General features: G+C 38.2%; 2 protein-coding genes across 8 annotated transcripts; one reads left to right on the top strand and one right to left on the bottom strand.

Moving 5' to 3' along the window:
- Window positions 1-198: 198 nt before the first annotated feature.
- Window positions 199-6599, bottom strand: LOC135162108 (pyruvate dehydrogenase (acetyl-transferring) kinase, mitochondrial). 4 transcript variants are annotated; one of them, XM_064120255.1, is made up of 9 exons: window positions 6459-6599; window positions 3935-4558; window positions 3599-3750; window positions 2828-3035; window positions 2393-2577; window positions 2143-2307; window positions 1731-1906; window positions 1415-1639; window positions 199-1110 (listed from the first exon to the last, which is right to left on the bottom strand). In XM_064120255.1, exons 4-9 carry the CDS (start codon window positions 3031-3033, stop codon window positions 937-939), a joined length of 1131 nt encoding a protein of 376 aa, XP_063976325.1. In that variant the 5' UTR covers window positions 3034-3035; window positions 3599-3750; window positions 3935-4558; window positions 6459-6599; the 3' UTR covers window positions 199-936. The 4 variants fall into 4 exon arrangements, with proteins under 4 accessions (XP_063976325.1, XP_063976327.1, XP_063976324.1 ...); XM_064120257.1 differs by lacking the exon at window positions 3599-3750; XM_064120254.1 differs by lacking the exons at window positions 3599-3750; window positions 3935-4558.
- A 776-nt stretch (window positions 6600-7375) lies between these two features.
- On the top strand, window positions 7376-15636 carry LOC135162105 (uncharacterized). Of its 4 annotated transcripts, none has more exons than XM_064120249.1 (5): window positions 7376-7516; window positions 11655-11730; window positions 12497-12897; window positions 13507-14187; window positions 14751-15636. In XM_064120249.1, exons 2-5 carry the CDS (start codon window positions 11679-11681, stop codon window positions 14859-14861), a joined length of 1245 nt encoding a protein of 414 aa, XP_063976319.1. In that variant the 5' UTR covers window positions 7376-7516; window positions 11655-11678; the 3' UTR covers window positions 14862-15636. The 4 variants fall into 4 exon arrangements, with proteins under 4 accessions (XP_063976319.1, XP_063976322.1, XP_063976321.1 ...); XM_064120252.1 differs by lacking the exon at window positions 7376-7516 and adding an exon at window positions 8189-8343; XM_064120251.1 differs by lacking the exon at window positions 7376-7516 and adding an exon at window positions 11330-11527.
- The last annotated feature ends 142 nt before the right edge of the window (window positions 15637-15778 follow it).

The following is a 15778-nucleotide window of genomic DNA, read 5'->3' as shown; positions in this document are numbered from 1 at the left end:
TATGTCGTTGAATCAACGATCATTAGCCATTCACACAAATTAAATTTTTTATTCATCGAACCCAACAAAACGTCTTCAAATAATGAACTTTATTTTGGCAATTTATTTATTAGACTGATGATTTGAGTTATTCAGTTTCTCAATAAATAATATAGGATGGAATTTTCGTCGTAACTGGGGAAAACAAGCCAAAAATAATTTCCAAATTGATATTTTTATTCATATTGATTGATAACGTTGCATCACTCGTGCTATCAACACTTTTTAATAACAAATATCACCGTACACTCGTCATCTCACAATCGCAATCTCTTCCTAACTTCAGTACAATTTTTCTATTCTCAATTCTGATATTAATTTCGACATTATGCCATTTTCAATTTTAACATTAAAGCTAAAAACCACCGTGGTCTATGTTCTCTTCTCTTTATCTTGATAGATAAAGTACAAAGACGTTGACATTTTAGTCACTGAGGATACATGGTGCAGTGAATCACTGACTCACGTGTCTCGTCCTTTGTCTCTCAACTACATACGATTTCTCATAATGTGCCGTACAATTAACAATAATTCAGCGCGTGGACTGAGTAATATGGATAAATAATCACAGTTTTTGATTTTTTTGGATCCTCTCGAGTTGGAGATTTTGCAAAAATAATTCAGAATATTTCAACATAAACTACGCATCAATGTAGGGAAAAATGCTCCATTATCGCGTAATAATTAGAATGACAGCATAAAAAACTGATTTAAAAATACGTACAAGAAAAAAATCTCGTAAGAGCAGTGATACGAATCGTCAGTAAATCACGATTGCATTGGCATGATTACACCAACTTCTGCTTGAAGCTGACAGTGAAACGAAAAATAAGATAAATGAGTAAATGATTACGTAGATGGGGTGAATTAATGTTGGTCCGGATCGTCTGGGCTCTGCTAGCAGGGCCTTGCCAGGGTTTTCACGTTGTTAGAACTCATACTCAGCTGTCTGGTTGCCATACCAGTTCCACAGGAGCTGCTCCAATCAGCGGTGGGTAGAGGGGTTCGATAAAATTTTGTTGATGTCTTGTTGAATATTGGCAGTAGCTCGTTTGCTTCATTGGAAAGTGCCTGAATGACAAGGAAATGAGGTTTTTTTTCTTCAGTTTTACTGGAAATATTCTGGTCATTAGATGACAATCATTTACAGAGTCATTCGCTTTCGATGATCAATCAATAATTCTGTATAGATTGTTTTACAAATATTTAGAAAATTAGGGACTCGAAAAAATATCAACAGAGAATTTTTCTAGCTCTTGAAATTCTCTATCAATAATTCTTCTTACATGTTTTTGATTAAAGTCATTTAAAGATATGCTTGCATGGAATAAGTTCGTATCCTTTATCATGTAATCATTAGAATAAACAGCATTACCTTCAGATAAATCACAGCATCAGTGCCATAGCCTTCACAACTGAGAACGACGAGATCTCCATGGAAATACCTCGCATATAATCTCGATAATGGAAGCCCATAACCATAGCCTGCAAGTGGCACAGTGTGTGCATCAGATTTGCTGGGTTGAGGAGCTGTGCTGTACATGTATTTGAACAAGTGGTCCATCTGAGACCGTGGAATGCCTCCTCCTCGGTCTGACATCTGAAATTTTAAATCGATGAGCTCGATAGCAATGAAGACGCGATCCCCACAATATTGTCCCTCTTCAGTAGAAGTTCGATTTCATATTCACCTTCAGACAAATGTCCTCTGTTCCCCTGACCACGGTCACTTCCACGGGCGGGTAATCCGCGTCTGATCCATGGTGTTCCATCACTGCTCGCATGCTGTTCTTGAAGAGCTCGAACAGCATATGGTAGAGGTGACTGGGCACGTAAACTATCCTGATCTCGCTGCCATGGTCAAGTTCTGCAGTAACAAAATTCAACCAAAAAAATTTCATTCTCCATTTCTCCCCAAAATTGTATATTTGTTAAAAGTTGGAATAAAAATAATAAAAAGCGTTTTCATAGTTGTCTACGAGGAACGTAGTTCCCAAGCCACTTGTAGGAAAATTTGTTAATTGATTTGTCCTTCAAGTCCTCCAACATATGGAAATTGACAAAGTTCATGAAAATTAACACATCATAAAAATTCGAGCTCACCATTATGCTGTTTAACAATCAACTCTGGACTGGCCAAATAATATTGATCACAGAGAAATCGCGCATTCTCATAGGCATCTTTAACTACTCCAATAACGTCACACCAAGGATCGATGCAGCCCACGTGTCTCTCATTGCCATTGAGTGCCCCGCCGAACAGTATTGCTGCGGAAAAAAGATAAGAACTCGCTTGACATCAATCCCCAACAGAAGACAATAGAACCTCTCGAGGTCTTTCCACTGGACTTACTGTGCTGATTTATCAGCATTCTGATCGACACTCTGGACATGAAAAATCTATCGAGAAAATATTGAATACTGTTTTCCATTTGTCCATCGACGTCGTGAGACTCTTTCAGCTCAAGAATACCCTTGGCCATAACTTCAACTACGTCAGTGTGACGATTGCGGATTTTAACGAGAGCTTGACAGAATCTGAAGTAGAAAAATTCAATGGATATTGATCAAACCGATATTTATCTTCACTTAAACAAAATATCACTCTCCATGCTAAATAGCACGACAATAGTATCGAGATATACCTAATAACACAAGTCAAAATCTCGTATTTACATAATAAATTCGTGCAATTAATGAAATTATTATCGGAGCCATTTCCTTGATGACTTTTTGTTGAGGGAAAGAGCTAGATTTTAATGAAAATTAAAAACACAATACTACTTACTTGTCCAATGTGTTCTCGTTGATATCAGACTTCTCAAAGTGAATAATCTCCTCGAAAGATGTGACATACAAATTGTTAACTACTCCAACACTGGGCATTCTCAGTAGATGCTCCGGTAGAAGATGAATTTCCTTCATGATATTCGCCAGTCTCACCGGCAGTTCCTTCCTCAAGAAGATGAAGGACTTCCTCTCGCAGGCGCTCATCCCTGAAATGACATCCCCGAAATATTATCAATCCTGAATTCGCCAAATGATGGTAGAGACTGGTATTAGAAGTCACCAGATTAATTCAAAATAATTTAAATTTCCGTTAAAAAATTCTCCATCGCACGAAGCGATAGAATTTTATTTCTAATTCGCTAGGTTTTTCCATGAATTATTTCATGTCTGTTCTCTCCTTTGTGATGTCATTTCTCAAATAGATGGTAATGGAAATCAAAATATTGAGGATAAGGTGGCATGACCGATAAACTTCTTATCGGCTTGTTTGTCTCCACTGAAAGCTTTGGAACAGACGGTGAATAAAAGATCCGCGAATATAGAATGTCAAACATATCAGATGCTTCACACACTCATAGCTAATACCATACCATATTGCATCATCCGATCCGCATCCACTGGATGGGGCAGGGGTAATGAAGGGGAAGAGGAATATTAGCAATTTAGTAATAAAACGTACTCAATGCCCGGATATCGTTATTACCACAAGTGCGATGCATTAGAGCAATTTTTTATTTTTTTAAGAGGAAAAAATATTCTTGAGTCTTACTGTTTCTTCTTTTTTCGTTTCACATGGATTTTTCATTATTTTATTAATTAAAAAAGTCGAGTATTGTATGGAGGACAGTTTATCGTCGTGTACATTCGCATTTTTTATCTTTCTGGACCCAAATCAGTAAGGGGAATCACGATAAGAATGTCCTACAAATAAATCAATGTTTACGATGTTATTTACACTTTTCTGTTCTAGACTTTACTCGAAAGTTTTTTTTAGTCCAGCATTAGACTGACGTTTGCATCTTCGGACAGAAACAAACGTTGAATTTTAAATAATTTTCAATATCTTAAGTCAAATATTCATAAATTTTAACAACAAATTGCTCACAACATTCACTCTGCCACGTCACACATCGTGAGTATAAAAACTAGCCGATAACGTTACTCAAGGTGAGACTGGAGTGATCAAGTGCCAAGTATTGATGGATTTTTTCCTATTGAGCAGCTGATTGAGGTGATACGACTGGTCACGAGATCAGTCTCGATGGTTTATTCCCGTGCATGAGTTATGTTTACATATTCATTTGATGCGTTAAAGTTACGTTTTGTGAACTCTGTTTATTATGAGTCAGACCGGATGTCCTTGGTAGAAGAAGGTCAGAGGGTTTAACGAGTTCATTGAGTACTCCTCTCGCCTTTTAATTTTTTATTCAGCTTTGTTTTTGTTTATCAAAAGAGGAATGGGCGGCATAATAATGCAGTTCATTTAAAGAAGTCAGGGTACGGTATAGTCTAGGCTGAGGGCCAATCGGAGACTTTTATCGGCGGGTGTGTCGGTGGAGACGGGCCTCTTGGACTTTGCCCTCTTGATTTTTTGTTTATCTAAAATCCAGATGTTTACGTCGGCTTACGTATGAAGACAGCTCGATTAATCAGTTATTTTCGAGCGTCGCTGACGCAGATGTTTTCAGAATTCTAATGAATTTTTCATGTTCCAGCGACAGGTTTTCAACTGAAATTCGAAAGCTCTTTTTTAGTTTTTGGCGTTGAGGATATTTAATTGACGGCTGAGCACGCGATTTTTTTGGAGTGAGAGTTGTTATTGTCAAATGGTAATCACGCACGTTTGACTTCTCATTAATACAACGAGTAACAGAATAATGTGTATGTAAAAAATTTAAAATATTTTTTCGTAGGAAATATATGGCCTTTCAAAGAGCTTGGTAATGATGAAAGACTTTTTAAAGGTTGCAATAACAATAAATTTTTCAGGTGAGTTGAGAAATTAATTCCTGCGTTAGGGAGAAATTATTTATGAACATAATCTTATCTATTTCGAGTATGTTTAAAGAGGAAGAGACAGACATCGCGTCAGAAATGACATTTACATGATTTTTTTCATAAATCATTTGTTCTTCGAGGAAGGTTTAAGAATAGTTAAAGTTTTATGCGTCGAGACTTGTTGCTCGTGTTTTCTTCTATGAAAAAAGCCATTAGAAATTTTTTTCTAATTATCCAATAAATAAATTCATATTGAATTATATTAATTCTATATTTACATGCATTTCCAATGGAAATTTCATAACTTCCAGTAGAAGGGAATATTCTCACGAATATTTCATACTTTAAAGGGCTTACGATATTATCACTGACAGTTCTGGACATTGTCTGCTCCCCCACAAGGATGGGTTTTACAGAAATATCTAACGAAGATACAGAAATATCCATGAAAGGTTCATGCAGGACGAGTTCATTTCATTCCTTAATGTAGTCCAAGAAACTTCTCACAATTCGAGAGAGATTATTACTTCCTCAGGGCGACATTCTCAATGCTTCTTTACTTTAAACTGATTTTTAAAAAATTGTCGGTAATTTACATTGAGGCATACATATTCAGCAAAGTCCTACCTTTAAGAAAAACAAATATCTGTCGTTCAGTACTTGACGATTTGCAATTCAAGCTAGTATTAAATGCTGAAGCTCATAGCAGACATGTTGCATATGCAATGAATATTTTTTTGCATGCAGAGGGCAGGGCAGGTCATCGTAATACAGTACAGCTGATTGTGAAGATCATTTCGCATCAATGGGAAACCCCTAGGCTCCATTGGCCAATGTTATCCTAACTCATATCACAACTCATGTAATCGTGATATTGAAAATGCTACATGGTGATCAATTTTGTGTGGGCCTTTTAATTAGATGAAGATAACATGAAATTTTTGTTCCTAAGTCTCTCGAAGGGGTAAAACGAGGTAAGTCAATTTATGTGAGGTTATTTTTCTCATGAATATCTGTAAAATGATGAGAAATGACGAAATGTCCATGACAACTTTATTTGAAGGGCAAAAAGTTCTACAAAAAAAACTTTATCCCCCAAACCTTTCGTAAATTCTCTCTCCTCGTTGAACTCCCAAACCCAACCTCAACCTGCTCCTTCCAGGTAACTCCCTGAATTATTCCAGGTGATTTCAGCACCTCAGAATCGATAAGACCCTAGAGGTCGCAACCTTGCGTCACATCACGTAGCCCAAGTCCATCTGTAGCAATTGGCTTCGTGGCTATCCACCCTAATTTCCTCAAAATCAAATAGTCAAACTCTTGGCAATTGTCCAGAGAACCCTGACCACCCCTGCCCGTCATTGAACCTCCCAGTCACCCACAAAATTCATCCACTCATTCAGCATAAATAACCCGTTTCATTGAGAGTATGCACTCCACATGCTGCCCTTCCCGCAGAAAACACTGATAGGATAATTTCAACAATTTATGCATCACCTCAGTCGCCCGAACCGAACCACGAAATGCTCGGAGCAAATAATTAAATCGAGAAGAAATTAAGTCATGACTAATGATGGACTAACACGTCTGAATTTACTTGTCATTGAGGGTAAAAATTTGTGAAAACTCACCGAAATCGATGAATTGTTTTATCGACAATGGCGAAGGGTTGAACTGCGAGTAGAAATCCAGCATCTTGGTGAAGTTTCCCAGACACCTGTGTGTGATCCTCATCTTCAAAGCTGTTAATCATCAGAAAACCTCGATGAAATGAACTCTCCAGCTCCACTGAACTGCAGTAGATCCCCCCCTTTATCCACAGACAACGACAACTGAATACCAGGTTATGAGAATCCGAGAGTTTGTAATGTTACTTGGAAGTGGTTACAGGAGATACTGCCGGTGGTGTCAACACTCCTCTCAGCTCCAACTTGGCTCCAAAACATAACTAAACCGAATGAAAAACGACAGAGACAACACAACAGTAGAGAGAGGCCTACGTGAGTCAGACCGACGCAAAGGGCTGAGTAGAAACAGGAACTGGGGACAACTGCGGTCAGACCGCGCCATCTGTAACTACTTGATGCAATCACAAGTGGATATGGACATTACCACGAGAGTCAGCCACAGTCACTTCGAGCCCAGCTAAGGTTGATGGTCTGTAAGTTTCGTTTCGATATTTATTAATCAATTTTTTATCGTAATTACTGTACAAATTTCCTCTTAAATAAGCGCATCATTGTGCCAATTGACCATCCGACAACTGATATGAATGGTTTGTAATTGTAATCATTCATTGCGTAATTTGTTTTACGTATTTGACATTTTAAAAAATTCAAGATAAAAATTGATGAAATTATATTTATAAATTGGGGGGTAAAGCGGGTACATATCAAACGAGAAAACTTCTCATAGCTTACCTACACCCCAACAGATGGTGCCAAGGTTTCGAATAATCCCACGAAGGTAATTTGTCCTGATTCCTGGTCGGCTCTGTCCCCCACGCGCTCTCACCAGCTCAATGACAGTTCCTCGCCAGGCACCTTGCGTATCAAAATGGCTCGGTCGCAGTCTCACTCCGGTCGTGTTTAGCAGTGAATCTACCTGAGTTTTTAATAAAAGTAACATTTCAAGAGTTTCCAAGGATCCTGAGATGATATCCTGGTGTGAATTGTGATTGCCAGTACAGGTGAGTCGATACTTTCATCCCTTTGAGAATAATCGACCACTTGATTCAACACTCCCTTGAGGGTTTGATACAGTGATAGTGCTATTGGCAAACTCAACCTGATTTTTGTTATTATCAGAAACCGTATGGATAGGCGGATTGTGACGTTGGATTATCGATGAGTTAGATAATAGGAAATTGAATCGAGTAGATGCGCTAGAACTAGGTCTCATAATTGTTCCTAGTTTTCCTTTTGGCGTAATTTTTTTTATTTGGTGGGATAATTGCGGAGGGTAATTCTGTTAAGGAGAAAGTCGCCCACGGGTGATACAGTATTCATCTAGCCGACGCTGATTGGCTGGACTATTTCATAAAGGGAGACTGTTGGGTGAAAGACGCGATTTTATAAGAACCCGCGACCTCGATACGAGATTGCTCGCGGTGGATTATTTATTTCACAGCTGCTGGGGGGCCTGTTCTAGTGGGTTTATGTGCCCTCGTTCTTTTGACTTGATCGTAATGATAAAAACACGGGGTTGGGGAGGGCAGGGGGCGGGGAGGAGAGCCACCGGGCGCAGGCGTGGTGCGCGAGGGGGATGAATGGAATTCAGGGAGTGAAGTAAAGGAAAGAGATGAAAGTTGTTCATTCTACGGAAGTGGACTTGTCGGTACAGGTAGGGGGAGTTTTGAGGGGTCGGTGACCTTCAGGGAATGTGGAAAAATTATTCGTGGAGTGGCAATTTTTTGTTTTTCTGCGGTACAGAACGCGTACAGTGTGAAGTGACAACTCTTGGTGAACGATACTTCATATGGTGAAGTTTATTTTCGGAGGTTTCGAAGTGGTTAAGGTACATGTCTATAGAAATACGCTGTTCTGAAGATTCTCTGCATATTTTGTTGTTCATCGATAAGTCGTAGTGATCAGCAACAAACAAAAATTTTGACTAGATGGATTGTACTGAAATAACAATAGTTTTTAAGGAATAGTTGAAGTAAAAGTTACTATGTCCTTTGATTTTTCCGTGAAGGTTGAAATTTTATTTGAAATACGACACTCACATGACCTAAATTCATCGATCCCGGAATTGAGAAAAAATGAAAAATGTAATTTACGCTAAACATTGTGTATTGCGATATTTCCGCTTATATGATTAATTCGTGTTTGATTACTTCAGTTCCGCACGGCCAAATTAATCGTTTGAAGACGTTGGGAAAATATTGAAGTGGTTTATTTAATTAATTAGCACGAAGCAGGAACTCATTCCACTGTTCTTGATTTTGTAATATTTTTTCCTCAGTCTGATCGTTTCCCGCCCGTTTCTACTGCCCCGGGTGTCGACATACGGGTATACAAAACTGCAGCCCCACGTGACGCGTCTTAATTATCTGCACGGGAGAGCTATAGTCGCGATAAAAATAATAGATTGTAGTTATCAAATCGGCTTTTTGACTGGCCAAACCGGAAATTTATCTCTACATCTTCAATATTGGACGAGGTACCCTCTGATTTGCAGAAATTCCTCGCGAAGATGGTCCATTTTGTCATGATTACCTCCCTATTAATCGCGGCCTTAAATAGAACCCACGGTTTTCAGGCAATTTGCAGTATGTGACGCAACGGATTTCAGTAAAATACTTGTACGTAATAGTTTAATCGAGTTGAAATTTTACACGGGATAAATATAAAAAAAATTACGGTAGGGGCACGATAAAATGTGTATTCTAGCAAACTCGGAAAACTTCGCGTACCAGCCTCGCGAATTTTCCTCTGTCCTGTATGAATTTTCCTGAGACTTGTCGAGAAAACTTTCTATATTTCATAGCAAAATTGGTGATGCTGGTACGTGAAGTTTTCCGAGCTCGTCAAAATAAATCCTTATTCGTGCTACGTCGTAACTTTCTCAAATTGTTTTCCGTCTTCAGCAATATATCTTTACTATTTGGGAAATAAACAGCTTAGATAATTCGAGTAGGCTAGCATTATACTTCCTGTAAGTCGTATGCCCTTTCACGTTTTTCTGATCGTGTCAAATGTAGACATTTTTCTTTCCTGATTTCTCGTAAATTTCTAAACTATTAAAATACGGGTGGTATGTAATACCACAACGAATCAATTGAAGACGTCAATTCAATTCCAGTCTAGCCAAATGCATTTCGCCCGTTGGGCCTCGGTTGACTCACTGGACCGTTTACCCATTAATTTGTCCAGTTCTCTCGTATTGGCATTTCCATGTGGCAAGTCTAGTGAACTTTCAAATAAATGGTCGTGTGTCTTAGTGAAAGGCGGGGCAAAATGAATTGCGCATAGAGATGTGATATCGAATATTTGATCAGATGTATAGTTTCGGTCGATTTGAATTCTAGCTTTTTTGACGAATTCTCCACTTGAAAAAATAGAGAACTAAAAACAATTGAGGATTTTTTCAAAGGCACAGAGATAATTCTCAGGGACTCTATAAAACATTGAGGTGTTTTTTAATACCCCAAATTCTGGAAATTGTGACATTTCATTTTATGTTGTTTTGCCAGGCCGAAACCGGGTCACGCAACTAGTAAAAAAATAACTATAAAGCTCAGATAAAAAATGGCCAGAGCACATATACATGTACATGTATAATTCATCGGATTCGAAGGCTACTCCTGGCGTTGTCCCCTTGGACATCCTCACACTCATTAATTAGTTGATTAAAAAAAATTCTCATTACACCACTCGTTTTGGTTTGACGGTCAAACTGAACTGGACAAGACAGAAAATTACATTGGCGTCACGTTTTACGCACCCACCGATCTGGGACACGGGGACGAGTAGCGGAAGCACGGCCAGCTAACCAGGGTTCTCTTATGGGAATAAGAAAAAAAAACGAGAAAAATAGCAATAACAATTTCACAGACACATGATCGGTAAGACAATGAACACGTCGAGGCAGATCGATTTCGTGACAGGGGGCAACTCCTGGGCTTCATTCATTATTCTCGACGCGGGTTAGAAAGCAGAGAAAACACTGGGTTAGTTGAAACGGTATTTGTACGAGGTTTTTTTGTTTATGTTTTTCTCACGGTTCGTTTCACTTGCGGCGCTTGGAAAAAAAATCATCCATGGAAATTCCTGGGAGAACAGTACTTATTTGGGGTGGTAATGAAAGTTATTTGAAAAGCGCAAGTCTTGGGTAATTGCCCAATCTCACGGAATGAATTAATTTATTGCTCATCAGATTGTTCGGAATTTAAAGTGATTTTTCTCCTACGGCCATTTATTTCATTGATATCCAGATATTTTACAATTATTATATCTTCGGAATTCGAAGGTTTAGATGATTTAGAAAGTCATTTTAAAATGAGAATTTCGAAAATGTACACGATTTCAATTATTCATTTCTAAGAATGGAATGTCTTGAGTAATTACGCAATGCAACGGAATGAATGAATTCTTTGTTCGTGAGTTTATACCGCATTTAGAGGGATTTAAGTGCCCAGATCATTTTTGCTGTGAAATCTCAGCATCTCCTAGTTTATCATTTTATTATTTTCAGAATCTAATGGAAAGTCGAATAGAAATCCAGTTATATCGGACCCATTAATTTCCATCTTCTCCGAATCCGTTACTGCCCATCGAGATCGAGAACCCGAAAAAAAAAATTGGAAATTCGGTCGGAACTTTTTCGTACCTCTATAAATCCATTTTCCATTAAATGCACTCGATTTTTGCGGAGTTGACGCTAAATTCTATATGAAACTGCTCCAGTTGCCTCCGCACCTGCAATAACTCTGGATTTAATGAGAAAACCCCTTAAAAACAGACTACGCCGTAGTTAGATATTTTTATCCCACGGAAGAGGAGCGGCACGGACAAACCGACGCACCTCTCCTGAGTGTTCCTCTCCCTCACCAGCGCACCTACACACCGACAAAATGACTATAAACGCGTATGATAGTGGACTACCATTGCGAGATGACACCGCTCGCTCGCGACACGCGAAAGGTGGTAGAGGAGTCCTTGGACCGCTAGTTGTGATGGCTAAATCATACTATTCGGTTCGTTAAGCCACGTTCTCCAGCCGAACAACTCACGAGTCTCTAATGCGCTTTAATTAACGAATACTAGGAGAAACTCACCTCGCTTTTCTGCTGATAATTATCCCTCTGTTATTTACGGTTTCAGATTGAATTCTAGACGGATGTCGCGATGACACTGCACTGGTGGATGCACTGGTTCTGGGTGACCGCACAATTTGCTGGTGAGTCATCAAATCCTTTTCATTTCTCTTGAAATACCGAAGTGGAGGATAAAAATTCACTGTGGAAACGATAAAACAAGATAAGTCAAGTTTACGATGGACGTAATGCTCTTGATGAATATCTAGGAATTTGTTAAAGAGTGAGAACTATTGGAATATTATTTTACTGTTGGTTAGTAAATAACGTTTTTGACGAGTGTGATTACAACCCTCATTGATTACAGACCCCCATTCTCTCCATCTAGCAAGTTCCTAGCAAATATCAACGAGATCGAAAAGAAAAAAGAATTTCGAAGCAATTTGCATTTTCACTCAGTAATTTTAAATTATGAAATTGGTCAAGGCCAATCTCAGGGTTCGATAATTCTAAAATAATTTATAAAATAAATTTATACGTTTTAACGATGCAAGAATGAGATGGTAGAATGGATATCTGGTAATTGTATCAGTCACTCGCTAATAGGATTCAATTGAATCATTTTTAATTGGAGCATTTTCTTTTTTTCTGTGATTTGACAAAGTCGAGTGCTGTATTAGTTATATCAGACAGGAAAGAGTGACCTTAAATTTCTCTGTGGTATATCATGAAATATTCATAAAATATAGATCTTGATATAAAATTTATTCATCTTCGTGCTCTATCCTTTAGGCTTATTAATTAGCATTTTTTACTAGAAACACATAATGTAATATGGAATATATTCAACTAATTTAATTCAGCCAAAGAAATTTTGTTGTTATTATCATAACTAATTTTTCACAACAGTCATTCTTGGCGTTCCTCTTCCATCAACAACTGAAGAACCTCACCTCGAGCGGGACTCGAGCTTGTCATGGAGGGCAATAACAGTGCGAATGACCTCAGAACCACCGGTCCGATCAAGCATGAGGATTGCCAAGGCGATAAGTTCCTACGAGCCGTCCATTAAAGTCAACTCCGTGGGCCTGGCTGGTCCAGTGCTCCGCCGGCAGTCATTCAATGCTTCCAAGCTTATTAAAAAAATACAGATGATGCCTGTATCACCACCCCCCATGAGCACCCACTTCCCCATCCCCGAGGTCCAGCGCCCGAGCTTCAACCTCGTGAAAAATCTCCAGCAGGATTTTGGAGACGGCGGATTTCGAGGGAACGATGAGATTTTCCCCAAAAGAAAGGATCAGAGCTGGGTAAGTGTTATTTAAATTAATACTTGATGTATATAAGAGTCATTCCTGTTTCATGTGCTATGATCTTCAAAAATACATTCCATGAATGCCAAAATTAATTAAATATTTCTTTACGTGTTTGCAATAACATTCAGAGAACATTTGGCTTGGCTCAAAATTTACATCACTCGTCTCCGTATTACAATAACCAAATCGTTCTCTCTAACCGTGGAAAATTTCTTTTCTCGATTTCCTTAAACCTTTCTCTGATTACATTAGAATATATTTATTTTTATTCACTTCCGGACTTTTCCCGTTCCTTCTTTCCATTGAAAACAACAAGATCTACAAGTTTAGCCATTCTTTTCTTTTTCGAACCCGATAAAACGGCTTAACTGAAGACAAGTTTTTAGTCTTTGATAAAAATTCAGTTGATGGATTGTACGTGTTAGCGTACTGACTTTCTACAACGGACACTCTTCCCATTCGGTATCCATTGAAACAAAAAAAAGAGATAGGCAGTGTAGGTACTGTTTCATTGTCAACTCTGTACCAAGAATCGAACCACTTTATTCAATTCTATGTTTTGGAAAAAATAAACTAAACTAAAAATTTTCATTTGGTCCGTAGGAAATTTTACCCAGTTCTGTCAAGAATACCAGAATCACTTGGCTACTGACCACCCTGCGGCCTGTCCGAAGGCGAACCGAAGAGCTAGAGGAGGAGGAAATTGAGGAAAAATTCAGCAATCTGAGTACAGTTGAGGAGAGAGATCTAACGGTTCTGCCACTTAGACTCGAAGAGACTCGTTTCAAACTGGTTGTTAACAGAAGTCGAACTATAAACGGAGATACGGACACTGTATCTTTTAGTAGTCGAACGTTTAATGGCTCCGAGGACATTGAGATTGATCAGGAGTTGGCGGAACCGAGAATAGCCTCGGCAACGGCATCACCAGTTGTGCAATCTGGTTTGGCAGAGTCTACGAGGCTGAGTAGAGCCAGGAGTGCATTCACTAATGACTTCCACAGGGACAGGGCACAGGACAGATCTTCCCAGGATGATGATGACGATGTGATTGACGGCAATGGGATTTCTGCGGGGGTCACTGCTGAGAGTGCTACAACGTCTTCGGTGGACATTCCTGCTATCACAGTAAGCTGCCTCTCTATGGTTCTTCTGTTGAGCACCATGGGGAGCATTGGGTTTGTTATGTACAGGAAAAAGTACTTGAATCCGCCTCAGACGTTGAACAGTGACAAGTGCAGTAATCCTGACAGCTCTGGGTACATCGATGATTCCACTATTCGTGTAAGTGATCTTTATAAATTGGCATGGCACTCTCATTGATTTTTTTGACCAGGTATATTATAAAGATATACCGGCATTAGTCGAAGGACAATTAGGAATACGGAAAACATATCTCGGGAAATTATGTTTCAGTAAAAGCTAAGTATTTATGGGCAACCTTGATGGTCTCGTTTCAGGGCCTGTTCTTTCCTTTCACTTTTTAATTCACCAGAAATGATTCAGTCCACTTTATACTTTCCTTTGAATTTTGGAGGTTCTGCGTTGATCAAACGTCGTCAACAACCTAAGCCCTTAGAAAAGAAATCATCTAGATTTAAAAATCACTTCTTTTGTGCCGTTGACTATTACACTTTTTTCCTGCGTTACAAATCTCATAAATCGACTGTTATCATGTTTCCCCAATGGTAAATCTGTGGTATTCGTGAACGAATCTATTGTCCTTTAAATTTTGAATGCAAAGAAAAAATAATGGAACATTGAAAACAGAGATTCAGAGATTGAAAATAAAAGTTCGGCTTTTGATGGCTGTCGCTATATTTCCATCAATCATTATTTCTCTGCAGGACAATTCCGAGGAAATGTACAGCCTGGACAACGATTCATTCCTCAACTCTCTCGAGGCGATGACAATACAAAATTACTGGACAGACAGCGTCAAGCATACCAAGCTGTGACGCCAATGGTAAAAGTGAGCTAAGAATTGCATATCTGGGAGAAATTGACTTGAAATTTTTGCGGAGAATTTCCAAAACTTAAACAAAATTACAAAAGAGTAATACTAACTTTGGCTCGTTAACGAAACGCTAGTATTAGCCGAATAGTGCAATAAATTTTCGTGTACTTAAATGTATCATGTAGGTGAAACGATAAGGGAAGTTTTTTTCTGTGTGTGTGCAGAGGAAAGTGGAAATGATGTAGTTTAAGTACAAATAAGACTTTTAGGAACGACGTAGATATTTTTCTCGATGAAAAAATAATTGAGAAAAATGAAATTGTAAACATTGTGTACATAACAAACCATTTATGGTTTCAATTATTCTTTAAAATATGATGGCACTGCGTTCTCTATTCCACCTTGTAATTCGTCTGCTTTTTTATGTTATCGAATCAATTTTGCCTAATAGGTTTTAATAATTTTCAAACAAACAATTGTTACATTCGTTGATTTATGAGTTGATAATTACTAACGAAAGATCGGACCAAGATGTACGTAGTTGATAGTCAATTTGCCTTTATAACATATCCACTAACCGACTAATTGATTCCATGTTTACTCTTGATCCGTGTCAGCAATTGAAAATACGTATGAAAGAAATTTGAGAAAAAATAATGAACATTCAATGCACTGTTTAATTTTAAATGATCCTAGGATTATTTAAGAATTATATTTATATACGAATTTTTCCCCCAATTTCATGAATAATGAATAAATGATATATATTACATTAACAGTTGTTCGGTGATGTGATAGAAGTAGTCATTGGAATTTACCTTTTATTATCACGGTTATGAATAAATACACACATTTAAACATGACAGTTTTTTAGGTTACTATTTGTCAGTTTTGTCCTACGCATTTTCATTCACATGA

This window comes from Diachasmimorpha longicaudata, chromosome 5 (genome assembly GCF_034640455.1).
Source record: "Diachasmimorpha longicaudata isolate KC_UGA_2023 chromosome 5, iyDiaLong2, whole genome shotgun sequence".
NCBI classification, from domain to species: domain Eukaryota; kingdom Metazoa; phylum Arthropoda; class Insecta; order Hymenoptera; family Braconidae; genus Diachasmimorpha; species Diachasmimorpha longicaudata.
Note: the sequence above shows the minus strand (reverse complement) of the source record. Positions and strands in the feature narration are given on the sequence as shown.